This window comes from Phaseolus vulgaris, chromosome 4 (assembly GCF_051622355.1).
Source record: "Phaseolus vulgaris cultivar YP4 chromosome 4, ASM5162235v1, whole genome shotgun sequence".
Taxonomy (NCBI): domain Eukaryota; kingdom Viridiplantae; phylum Streptophyta; class Magnoliopsida; order Fabales; family Fabaceae; genus Phaseolus; species Phaseolus vulgaris.
In genome coordinates this window covers 41,830,745-41,844,407 of record NC_143501.1, presented here as the reverse complement: position 1 = coordinate 41,844,407, position 13,663 = coordinate 41,830,745, and the positions used below count along the sequence as shown (strand labels likewise).

The following is a 13,663-nucleotide window of genomic DNA, read 5'->3' as shown; positions in this document are numbered from 1 at the left end:
TTTATAAATTAGTTTATATACTAATAAATTTGTAGTTAAAATAATTTTTAATTTTGATAATATAATAATTAACTTTTTTTTTGTCTAAAATTAGATTTTATATATCATTTTCTTGTAGGACTTGATCATTCATTTCAATTATACACTTTGATATTCGTTTTCCTCCATCCATCATTTCTTGCCTATTTTTTAAGTCATTATGTAACTCTGAAAACCTTTTGATTTTGATCATTCATATATAATAGGTCCAAAATAAGAGAATTTATGTGAAAATAAAATGAATTAATAACATAATAAAATCTATTTTTATAAATCATAGAACTAGATTTATTAATCTCTCATATTTATGAAAATAACATTTTCTCTCTTATCACAAAATAAATTCATATTCATACTATTTCATTTTATTATCGGTGATTATACTTTTAGTCACTCAAATATTGGGTAAGATTTTTCTTAGAAAAATATTTTTAATAGAAAAATATAGTTATTCTATTTTTTTAAAAAATATTTTTTGTAAATTTTTTGTTTAAAGTTTGTTTAAAAACAGCTGTAAAAAATAAACTGATATGGAAACAGATTTTTAAAATACGCACCTATAGTTTTAATTAAAAGAAAATAAAATCTTTTAAATGAAAATTTCTATAGCTCATAAATTAACAAATGATAGAAAGATAATTAAAAAAAAGTGCTAGTAAAATATTTTCTTTGAAAAGATAAGTGGGTACAATTATTTTTGTAATAAAAATTAGAAAAAGTAAATAGAATATTTACGTTAATGTAATTATCTTAATAATAATAAGAAATAGAAATATTCTATAAAATCCAAGTTAATAAATACAATATTATTTTCTAAAAAAATAATATTTATTTAAAAAATAAATATTTTAATATTAATATATAATTTGAAATAATAAATTAATAACTTATACTCAGTAAAACTTCATAACAATACATTCTGTAAAATTTATACTCAGTAAAACATTATAGAAAAGGAATATGATATAGAAATTGGGAAATATGAAAACATTCTGTTGAACTGAAAACAAAAAAGAAGATATAAAAACATTAATTATATTAGAATAATTATTTTTCATTAATTACTTTATATTTGATTTTGAATAATTATAATGTAATTATTAGTTATAGTTTTATCGGTAGAACTAAACCTTACATAGTAGTAGTCTAGTAAGACAAGACAAGAAAATTATTGAATAAAAATTATTTTAAAATTAAAATTAATTAATCATTGTATTAATTAAATTGAATATTATTTTAAAGTTTAAAAAAATTATTGATATTTAAAATTATTTTTAAATTGTATTTAAAATTAGTTTTTATTTATTGATTTTTTTATAAATAGTTGTATTAACTTTGATATATATATATATATATATATATATATAATGTATCAGATTTATACAGTTTATTGAAAAGTGAAATAAAACAAAAATCATGGGAAATAAAAAGGAATAATTGGGAAAAATAAAATGAAAAGAACCTTCCTTTCATTTTAATTAATCACTAAAAGTTATTTAAATCTTAATATAAGCAGAAATATGTAAATGGAATAGTATGTTATTATAAAATATTTTGTACTCCGACCAAGTTAGATGCGTCGAGAAAAGGACCAAGAGTGAGAAACACAATATCAGTCTAAAAGGTCTAGCTGAGCATCCTCGGAAAAATGTTCAAACTTAGCTTTGGTCTTCTTCACTGGTCAAAACTCAAAAGCCACGCATTTTTTTGCTTCTGCCAACTTCTCACCTATAAATACCCTCATTTTCACTTTGCTTTCTGCATATCCATCGCAGCTATTACCATTCATTCATAGCTTCACTTCCAAAACCTTAAGACAAACCAAAAGATGGAGATCTTGCTTTTACCTGGAACACTTGCTTGCTTTGCTATATTACCTCTTCTTCTGCTCTTCAAACTAACGTTTTCTTGGTGGATTTCTCCCATCCAAACTCATCTTAAGCTCAAAAGATCTGGATTTGGAGGGCCACCCCCAACTTTTCCTCTTGGGAACATTCGAGAGATGAAAAACAACAATAGTGTTAGCTCTTCACCACTTTCCTCTAACCTCACCCACGATATTCACTCCACTGTCTTCCCCTACTTTTCTCGCTGGCAAAACTCTCACGGTATGCATGCTTTCCATAGCATTAACACATAACTTTAATTAGGTTCTAACATGTCAAATAAACCAATCATTTTCTTATAAAATTTCCCACCTCAACCAAGAAAAACTACAAGAGTTCTAGTTAATCATTGCCTACACTTGAGCTAGCTAGAACTAGAACTAACAAACGTTTATTTTATGTAAAAATATGAGTATGTCTGTGTTTCTGATAAGAAAAAAAATGTGTATGTGTGTGCATCTATGACTCTCTTTTCTTTGTACAGGGAAGGTGTTTATCTACTGGTTGGGCACAGAACCGTTTTTGTACATTGCTGATCCAGAATTTCTGAAAAAAATGTCCACTGAGGTTTTGGCCAAGAAATGGGGAAAACCTAGAGTGTTTAGACATGATAGAGACCCTTTGTTTGGAAATGGTTTGATTATGGTTGAAGGGAATGAATGGGTTCGTCACCGACATGTTATAGCACCAGCATTTTCTCCTCTTAACCTCAAGGTTTATCTCTCTCTCTGTAGCTTCATATATATAATACTAACCTAGAGAGCATATGAAGTCCTAATTTAAACTTTTCAATCGTTGCATGACTTTAATTTCAACAATCAATTTAGACCCTTCTGGAATGCTAGGGAAAGTTGTCTACACGGAATAATGAAGTTTGAAATGTTTGTATACGTTTTTAATTAGTGTTTCTCCTTGATACGATCTTCATCATTTGCATGCCAAATATAGAAATGCTACCTAATTTCGTTGTTTAACTTTAAGACTGCTTTACCACAAAGCTAAATAAAGAAGCTACCTACGACTAGATCACACCTTTGAAAAAAAAAATCCATTTCAGCTTCCTTCTTTAATTTAATTAACAACAATCTTGTAACAATCTATTTCATGGTGGTGATCCATTTTAATTTACATGCATTTTAGTTTCTAAATATAAGATAAAATAATTAATAATATTTTGCTCAAAAAAAATTATTTATATTGATCGGTAATAGATAAGTAGGGGATTACTTTTTTTATCATCAAAATGTTTTAATCATATTACATCTACCAAGTTATGAATCTGTGTAATCTTCGAGAAATCCTAAAAGAAAAAAAGATGATTCGGGATAACCTAATCTAATAATTTCTTTAGCAATATGGACAAGAAAAAAATGAAAGTTAATCAAAAAAAAAATTCTAACATGTACTGATTTACTGTGTAATATGATAGGCAATGGCAAGCATGATGAGTGAGTCTACAAATCAAATGATAGAAAGGTGGATTGCACAAATAAACTCAGGTAATCCAGAAATCGATGTGGAAAAGGAGGTTGTAGAAACTGCAGGAGAAATCATTGCAAAAACAAGCTTTGGCATGAAGGGAAAAAATGCAAAGGAAGTGTCTGAAAAGCTGCGTGCCCTACAAATGGAACTTTTCAGTACAACAAGATATGTAGGGGTCCCATTTGAGAAGTGTTTGAACGTCAAGAAAACCTTAAAGGCCAGGAAACTTGGGAAAGAGATTGATAAACTTTTGCTATCTGTCATAACATCTCGCATGAAATCAGTGAAAAGACAAACTCAAGAAGACCTATTGGGGTTGCTGTTGCAAGGAAACCATCAAGGTGATGGGAAGTTAGGGAAGACATTCACCACTAGAGATTTGTTGGATGAGTGCAAGACTTTCTTCTTTGCTGGCCATGAGACAACAGCATTGGCTATCTCGTGGACCTTGTTGCTTCTTGCTATGCATCAAGATTGGCAAATCCAGTTAAGAGATGAGATCAGAGAAGTGGTCGGTGATAAAGAACTTGATATCAACGTGCTTGCCGGCTTGAAAAAGGTAACTAACAAAACTTAAACCTAATCTCATTCATTCATTCACTCACTCACTTTTTACAGATCATAGACACGTTATTTTGATAATTGGGGAAGTTTATGCTCTTTTGTTTCGCTAGTTTTCTTTTGCACTTTAAAATACAATGCCAAAAACTTTCTACCACATGTATATTATCATCTTTGACCACCAAAATTATACTACTATGCCATTGGTTTATGCATGATGAATTATGTTCTTAGGTTAGATGACCAATACATGCAAAGAACGAGAAGGGGTCTAATTGACTTGATATGGATTCTCACTTTGATCATTGACCACATATATGTCTGTCGGAGAGACATGTTTTTTTTTAATCAGCAACAAAAAAATATTCATAAACTGCCAAAGTCTTGTATTAATTAGAGGATAATTGGTTTATTAAATATGAAAATAAATTCAAGCAATAGTAAAAAAGAAATAAATAACATGTTTTCAAAATTACTCGGGGAAATTTACAACCAAAATAATAGCGGTAGAATTTGAATGTGTTGTACGATTTACATTTAATACGTGTTTGGGTCGTGGGTTGAACAACACTAATATAACTTGGTCAATGTTCATATCTGATCTGAGATGATGGGGTATGTTGATGTGGCACGATGTAACGAAAAAATAATTCAGATATATTGAATTAAAAAATTCTATGACCCCACAATAAAAAATTATTTATAAAGCTTGTGTGAAGTTGCACAATCCGTGTCTTTTTGTGTTGTGCCAGGAGACTAAACCCTCGCCACTTCATATAAAGTAGGAAAATGATATATTGAAAACTGTTGGAGTTGTATATCACTTTTGATATGATAGGTTTAGAAATAAATATATATAATAAAGGGTAAATTTGTAATTAAATAATATAAAAAATTATTAAAATAATAATATTGGAAGTTGTAATATGGTTGTATAAATATTGGAGTTGTCCATATATCATTCTCCTATAAAATATGTAGCATGAAACAAAATATCACTTTACACATGGCACTTGGTCAATGTGTTGACTTTGAATCTTCTCCATTTCTTTTGTTTTCTTGTATTGTAACTTGAAGAGCAACCAAAAGACAATTTTTTAAGATTTGTTTGTGCTAAATAAATTTTTAATTACTTGTATAAAAAAAAACTAACATGAGCTTGTGTGGCATGTAGATGAAGTGGGTGATGAATGAAGTTCTAAGGCTCTACCCAACAGCACCAAATGTGCAAAGGCAAGCAAGAGAAGACATTCAAGTTGATAATTTAAAGGTGCCTAATGGCACCAACATGTGGATTGATGTTGTGGCAATGCACCATGATCAAGCATTGTGGGGAAAAGATGTGAATGAGTTTAGACCAGAGAGGTTCATGAATGATGTCAATGGTGGATGTAACCACAAAATGGGGTACTTGCCTTTTGGATTTGGAGGGAGGACATGTGTTGGAAGAAACTTGAGCTTCATGGAGTATAAGATAGTGCTCACCCTACTTCTCTCTAGATTTAGCTTTAAAGTTTCCCCAAGTTATAACCATTCACCCTCTATCATGCTCTCCCTTAGGCCAACTCATGGACTTCATCTCTTAGTTCAACCCCTTTATTAAACCTTCATCTCTTTATAATAAGGAAAAGAAAATAAGAGAGAAAATAGATATTTTTTTTCATAATTTATGCATAAGTTAAAAGAGAAACCACTTATACATAATAATATGAAAAAAATATCTCATTTTCTTTTCTTAGAAGTATTTCCAAGGAAAAAAAATTATCCATACAAACTCTTATTAGTGTAAGCAGTTTACAGTTTTTATAGGAAATAATATTTTGAACTTGTAGTTAGGATTTCAATCTTCAAGTTCGTCTGGTGTAGGAGATGAAGATCTTACTTACATAAACCTTAATATCTCGAGAGATTTGTCTTTGCTTCTCCACTATGAGATATGTAGAATTCACCCAATAGTAAGTATTTTTGTATTTAAGATCTTTGAAAATTGATGTACGATTACAATGTGAGAATATAATTGGCTATGATCTTCTGAACTTTTCTCGATTTCCCACATGGGTTGTCTGATATAATCAAAATTCTGCAACTTTCTAACGCTGGATTTTGAATTTGACGATCTGCATGACCAAAACGAGTAAGCTAGCTAGCAATGTGTGAAATTTGAAGCCCAATAAACAGCTTTCTACGGTTGTCTTTGTCCCATTATCTAACTTGAAAACAAATAATTCAGTACAAATAACTTTGTCTTTGTCTTTGCAATGGAATGTGTAAAAATTCACTATTGTTAGTCTTCAATTCACATGATGGATAATTTGGTCACCAAGAATGTGTGATATTGACATTGTTGCACCATCTTCGACACCATTATCAAAATGGCTATTGCTGTTAGTGGCACCCCTAGAGTTAGATCAATTCACTTTCAATGTCTTTATAATTACGAAGACAAAAATTGCAACTTTATATTGTTTATGAGGGGTTTGAATCAAAAGTTAATAAAATAACCTTAATTATTGTAACCATTAATAGTAGATCCAGAAAAGTACACGAAGGCATCTATATAATTAAGATCAAGTTAACTGATCTTTAATTTGGGCAGGATTTATGGAACCTAAAGAAAATAATTTGGATATATATTATATTAATTAATTCCTCTTTTAGACAAACAAAAATTGATATCTGATTTCACGTTTTGCATGTTATACAGCTAAATATAAGTTTTAATCTAGTACGTGACTTGATAAAGAATTGATAAATAAATAAAGGGTTAAAATACGTTCATTTTCGTCCTAATTTAAATTTTAGAATTTCAGATATTATATATATATATATATATATATATATAAAAGATTTCTTTAAATAACTGTTTTTTAGTTAGTGTATACAATTTTTTTTTCTGATTTTATCTTATTTAATATATTTCATTTTATTAGTACAATGAAATATTTTTTCATTTTATTTAAACTACTTAAAAATAAAATTATTTTTTAATTTTTTAAATTAATATTAATGGGTTTTTATATGCAAACTAACGGCTCAATTCCCTATTTAGCACCATTTACACTTTTATTTCCCTAACTAGCACCATTTTGCTTTTATTTCCCTATATAGCACCCTTTTGTTTTTATTTCCCTATCTAGCACCCTTTTATTTTTTTATTTCCCTATCTAGCACAATTTCAAAAATAAATAAATAATAAATTAATTTTTTTTTATAATTTTAATTTTGAATGCATTAAAAAATAAGTATTTTTAATGTTTAAAATAGTTAGAAATATAATTAATAAATAAAGAAATGAGTTTTTACAAAATAAAAATTAAAAAGTAATAAATTAAAAATGTTTAGTTTAAAATTATTTTTTTAAGAATGAAGAAAATAAGAAATTAAACCCTACAACAACATAAAAGTTGAATCTATAAACATAAATTAGTATTTATTTTTATTATTATTGATGATGTAATCATGTTAATTTCAAGTAAAAAATACAGGACATAATTATAAAAAAACCAAAGTCAATTAGTATTAATTAATAGTGGTCGCACAAATAATATTGAAGCGTCTACCCTAAATGCAAAATCCTAAAAAAAAACTAATGCAAATGCTACACTTAATGCTTAAAAATGAGAAGAAAAAAATGCAAAAATAAATAAGTATAGAAAATAAAAACAACAATAATAAAATAAAAACAAAAATGAATAAACAATGACAGAAAAAAATAATAACTAAAAACATATAAGTATAAAATAAAGAAAAAAAACAAAATAAGATAAATATACAAGATATAAAAGAAAATCCAAACAAGATAAAGATAAGAGATATAAGACGATACTAAATAAGTAAATGTTGATCATAAAAAGAAAAATAAATGAAAGATGATCATTCATTTGATATTTTTTTCAATAGTACATTAAATAGTTTGTGCAAAATGAAACATAATTAATGACGAGAAATGTACAATTCAATAATGTTGGGACATGTTCTTTTTGTGTGTCCTAGTGTTTGACAATATGAACATTTTTTTGTTCAATTATGTTATTATCTTATGTCCATATCAATCCTTATTCGACTTGACTTAGGTCTTTCCTTTGAGGTTATTTTCATGTCGGGACTTAGACATAGTATTTGACCAGTGTATGCAAACCAATACTCTTCATTTCTGAGTTCCATCAAATAGTCTTTCGTAACCTGAAAGATCCGATGCAATGTTGTTGTTTTTATTTTCTATATTTATTTATTTTTACATTTTTCTTCTTCTCATTTTTAAGCATTAAGTGTAGCAATTGCATTAGTTTTTTTTTTAAGATTTTGCATTTAGGATAGATAAACACTTCAATATTATTTGTGCGTTCAATATTAATTAAAACTAATTGACTTTGATTTTCTTATAATTATATCGTGTATTTTTTACTTAAAATTAACATGATTACATCATCAATAATAATAAAAATAAATACTAATTTATGTTTATAGATGTTGTTGTAGAGTTTAATTTTTTATTTTCTTCATTCTTAAAAAAAATTTAAACTAAACATTTTTAATTTATTACTTTTTTATTTTTATTTTGTAAAAAACTCATTTCTTTATTCATTAATTATATTTCTAACTATTTTAAACATTAAAAATACTTATTTTTCAATATATTCAAAATTAAAATTATAAAAAAAAATAATTTATTATTATTTTATTTATTTTTGAAATGGTGTTAGATAGGGAAATAAAAAATAAAAGAGTGCTAGATAGGAAAATAAAAACAAAAGAGTGCTAGATAGGGAAAAAAAGTTAATTGCTAGATAAAATCAAAAACAAAACTAAACGCGTGGGCACGGTTTCATAATTTTCCACTTGAAACATAAGAAGAAATAAAAAAATAAGTTATTTTTTATAAAATAATTTAGGTTTTAAATTATAATTTTTGACAAAATAAAATAAAATGACAGTTGTTTTGCAATTATAATTAAACATCTATAGGTAGCTTAGTAGAACTTTTCTTCTAACTTCACAATTTGTATTTACTTCAAGTTGAATCATAACCTTAACCTTAATGTAAAATCATTACATTTTCCAATCTTAAAAATATCAATGAAAGAAAATAAATTATGTGAAAAATAAGAAAAACTCAATTTATATTTTTATTTTATATATATATATATATTTTTTTTTTTAATTTTAACTCATCTAAAATTATTTCAATATATATTAAATTTCTATCGTAATAAAAAGTGATAAAAAAAAAAGCAACAATACACAAGCACATCCTACATCCTGCGCCGGTGTTTACTCTAATAATAATATAATATAAGTTCAAAATTTATTTCTTACGTATAAAAATATTGTTAAAAGAATGATTTTCCAAAGTAATTTAATCTCTCAAAATTTTATCCATTAAAAAAACTAGAGAACAATTAATAGAAGTGTCACTATAAAAAGGTACATGCAAAATTTTTATATGCAATTATCATTTGTAAGAATGATTAATTTTAATATTTTATTAGGGATTTATTTTTATTTTTATATGATCTTTAAAAAAATATTAAACTTTGCATTTGTTATGAGAATATGTGGTGTGAAAGTCGTACACCCTTATCCCTGTACAGTTATTATCAGTATTACTGTATGGCACTTGTGAAAAAGAAATTGTGCTGCACGTTGATTGGACCGTTGAAAAAGTTATTTCAACTATGGTTATTGAATTGGATTTTACAGTACCGTTTGTGCAGTGTACACACAGTGCCTAAAATATTTATTCTTGTTTTTGTTAAAATTCAAAGGCTCCAGTGGGAAATTCGCTCACGTTAACGTGTTCATAAAATAATTTATACAAGTACAAGTTTTGCATCTCAACGCATTATTAAATATGTAAATATTTATAAGAATAACTGTGAATAAGTTTTTACTTTTAAAATTTATACTTAAAGTCGTTGTTATATGAATATTATATATTTCAAAAAGACTTGTAATATCATAAAAGGATTAAGTGAAATATTTTTTTTATTGGTAAAATAAAGAATAAAATAAATTGAAGCATTTAAAGAAAACTTCAACTTGTATAGAAAAGTTAGAGACAATCTGAATTAGAATAACAACCCGCTTTGAACGAAGGTAATACACTATAAGAAAAAAATGTTTTTAACGGAGATTTATTTTTACATTATTTAGGATTAAAACATTTATTAAGTTATTTATCTAGGGTTGTAGTTTCTCTTACTAAACCATCTTTGGGGAACGTGTTTTCCCGATGTTTTTTTAAATTTTGGGAAAAGCCTTTTAGAACATTTGTTAAATACCATAAGTTTAAAAACCTCTGTAAAATACCATGAGTTTCAAAACCTCCGTAAAATACTATGGATTTCAAAACCTCCATAAAATATCATGGGTTTCCGAACCTTCATAAAATATCATGGGTTTCAAACCTCTGTAAAGTATCATAGGTTTTAGAACCTCCATAAAATATCATGGGTTTCAGAATCTTCGTAAAATATCTTGGTTTCAAAACCTCCGTAAAATACCATGGGTTTCAAAACCTCCATAAAATATCATAGGTTTCAAACCCTCCATAAAATATCATAGGTTTCAAAACCTCCGTAAAATGTTTCAGAACCTTTGTAAAATACCATAGGTTCCAGAACCTCTGTAAAAAATACCGTAGGTTTAAAAACTATGAAATTGGGTTTTTTTTTATTCATTTATCATTTAAGCATTCATGTGTTTTTTAAACCACAATTATTTACATATATTGTATTTATTTATCTATGTTTGTTAAAGTACTTTTTTAATAAATAAAACAAATAAATGGATATAACATTCATCAATTGACAAGATATATCAAAATATTTATAAATATATCTCAAAATATATAAAGTAAACACATTGAGATTCAAATTAAACACAAAATATGAGTTAAAAAATTACAAGGAAGCAATATAAGACGAATAGTACTTCGAAGTACTACAAATGAAAACATAACATATTGCTTACAAAGCACAAAATAGATAAAATAATCATTTTCATATTATACTAAATTCTTCAACAATCACCTATGCCCCTCTTGATGTTTAGAATTGGTTGGCACACTTCCTTTATCAGAAACCTACAATATAAACATAAACGTGTATCACAATTAGAAATGTAAATCTTAAAAATAAAACAAGTTATTTAAATTATTTAAACATAATCGATGAAGGATTGAACGTAGTCAACTCAGGAGGCAATTGACCTTGATAATTTTGAAAGAAAAAATTCATCATTGTCCCAAATCTTTTTTCATATTCTTCATATCTTTTTTCACGTTCTTCATATCTTTTATTTTTTTTTTTTCATCCAATTGTGACTTTAATGCAATAACCTATATTAGAAAACAATTTATCATGAAAAAAGTGAGAAAACGATACACATTAAAAAATAACCAATCTATCAACAAAAGCTATACTACATTTGCTATAAATTTTAATGTTGTGCCAATAATATTCAACATAACATTTCCAATCTTGGCATGATAATCTAAAGTAAACAACACCAAATTGCTACATAAGAAAATGCATGTTCAATAACATGATTTTGCAATTCTCTATAAGAAGAAGTAGTTGAAGATATCCCAGTGCGAGAATTCTTAATATATCCAAACACATGAGAAGGGCAAGGTCCCAATCCCATCCCTCGAACACAACCACAATGTTCTTGACTTCCAAAGGCATGAGCTAGTGAATCTTCAATTGATGTATCTTGTGATAGAGAAGATGTATTTGACTCATATGCTTGAATTTTTTCCTACAAATAATGAAAAAAGTTATAAATGAAGCTCACATCCAATTGGGTTGAGTTTTCATCTTTACAATTATTATGCTTACCCCAATCTCTCTTGCCCCATCATTCACAAATTCTCAGTTAGCATGTCTATGTGTTGTTACCCATACTTCTCCCCTACTAACTTTGCGACCAAGTTCTTTATAAAATGTAACAAAAGTATATGAATCATGATATATGATATAACAAAATTATTGGAGAATCAAGTTACCATCTCATCTTTCTTCCATGCACTGCTCTTGGATCCACCGGTATGAGGAACTGTTTGCTTCTTTCTATTATCCTTGTTTTTTTGGCAATTTCCTAAGCATACATATAGTAAAATAAGTAAATATAAATAAATCAACACTTTAAAGAATAAAGTAGTCTTTAGTACTTGAATTTAAACAATAGTCAACCAAAGAAGCTCAATGGTTTTTGTTCATTACTTCTGGACACATTGCAATAATTTCATCTCTATTGTGTGTTTCATCATCTCTTTGTTGCCATAGTTGTTGCCTATACTTAGTCCATTTTGTGTTAAGTGATTTGAAGAAATATCTTACATGAGCATCAGATTCAACTTCAAACTTAGCCTTAAAATTATTACACAAGTAAATTTAATGATAATTGCAATATAATATCAATTAAAACATAGGAAAATCCAAAAATAAATTACTTGAATGGTTTTCTTAAGTATATATTCTTTGTAATCTTTGGTAATCTTCCTCCAACTTTGTTAGCTAATAGGAAATGCGTTAACATTTCTTGCAACATGACCTAAAAACCTATTCAACAATGCTCCACTATCATCAACTGGTTGGTTCTCGTTATTCCAATTCACAAGAATCCTCTCATCAACAGATAAAAACTACACATAATTCGTTGTTAATTGTTTTCTAACTTTTTTTCCTTCACTATCGGTCAAAATTATTGTTAGCTTAAGAGGACGAACATAAAAAACAAATACAATGTGAGTTTGCAATGTTATTGATTCAAGCTTACCAATGACATCAACAAGTTGTGATCTTTTACGTGATACATGCTTTGATTATTCAGTTTGCATCTCAATATCCACATTTTCTTCCCCTTTTTCATCAAATTGTAACTTTGGAGTAGGTTCAGATATAGATCATGGACAATTCATTTGTATTATCAAATTGAAATTCAGGTACATAATTGATCTTAGTAGTAGAATTAACCTATGAGGTGCACATGAGGGATGAGGCTTCTTATTATTATTCTCTATAGGATGAGAATTCACATGAGAAATAAGATATTTTTAAAGAGAATGCCAAATTAAAATAGAATAGAAAAATACTATTTGTTGGAACTTGCATTAAATAGAAAAATGTCTTTCATATAAGATAAATAGGGTATATTTATAATACTATATCTCTATAATTACAGCTAAAAGCTCCATCATTTAAAAAAATAAAGTTAAAATAAGATAACACTAAATAGTTTTTGCACCACCCCGATTATAGATATGAGATAAACATGAATGATATTGAAAAAATGGGATTAATAGATAAATGGTAAAAAATAAAGGGCATATCCATAATTAATAGTATAAGAACACAGGAATGAAATAGAATAAATAAAATTAATATATAAAAACATAATACATTAGATTTTTTGGGCGAGTAGACCACGTGACATACCTTAACATAACGCTTCAGAAAGACCCAAACAGAGAGCGGTAAATTTAAGAAAACACACAAATTTCATTAACAGTGAAACAAAAAGCTAGCATAAAATTAAATAAAACAAAGTCCAACAAGCAATGGAAGCAAAGAGATAAGATACTAATTGAAGTGTGTTGTGGGGAAAAGAACAGAGATCTATACTAGAGAGGCAGAGAAACCAAAATGTCAGGGTTGTTTGAACAACGATGCAGGGAGCTAGGGCAGTAGCTG

General features: G+C 27.3%; 1 protein-coding gene and 1 pseudogene across 1 annotated transcript; one reads left to right on the top strand and one right to left on the bottom strand.

Moving 5' to 3' along the window:
- The first annotated feature begins 1,611 nt into the window (after positions 1 to 1,611).
- Positions 1,612 to 6,021, top strand: LOC137836506 (cytokinin hydroxylase). The gene is made up of 4 exons (XM_068645183.2): positions 1,612 to 2,147; positions 2,410 to 2,639; positions 3,355 to 3,966; positions 5,143 to 6,021. Exons 1-4 carry the CDS (start codon positions 1,868 to 1,870, stop codon positions 5,569 to 5,571), a joined length of 1,551 nt encoding a protein of 516 aa, XP_068501284.2. The 5' UTR covers positions 1,612 to 1,867; the 3' UTR covers positions 5,572 to 6,021.
- A 5,101-nt stretch (positions 6,022 to 11,122) lies between these two features.
- On the bottom strand, positions 11,123 to 12,205 carry LOC150028080 (uncharacterized; annotated as a pseudogene).
- Between the last annotated feature and the right edge of the window lie 1,458 nt (positions 12,206 to 13,663).

Bases quoted from the DNA above. Each gene is read 5' to 3' on its own strand.
- LOC137836506 (XM_068645183.2), top strand. From the start codon at position 1,868: ATGGAGATCTTGCTTTTACCTGGAACACTTGCTTGCTTTGCTATATTA. The intron at 2,148-2,409 runs GTATGCATGCTT...TTCTTTGTACAG, and splicing joins TCGCTGGCAAAACTCTCACG to GGAAGGTGTTTATCTACTGG. The intron at 3,967-5,142 runs GTAACTAACAAA...TGTGGCATGTAG, and splicing joins TGCTTGCCGGCTTGAAAAAG to ATGAAGTGGGTGATGAATGA.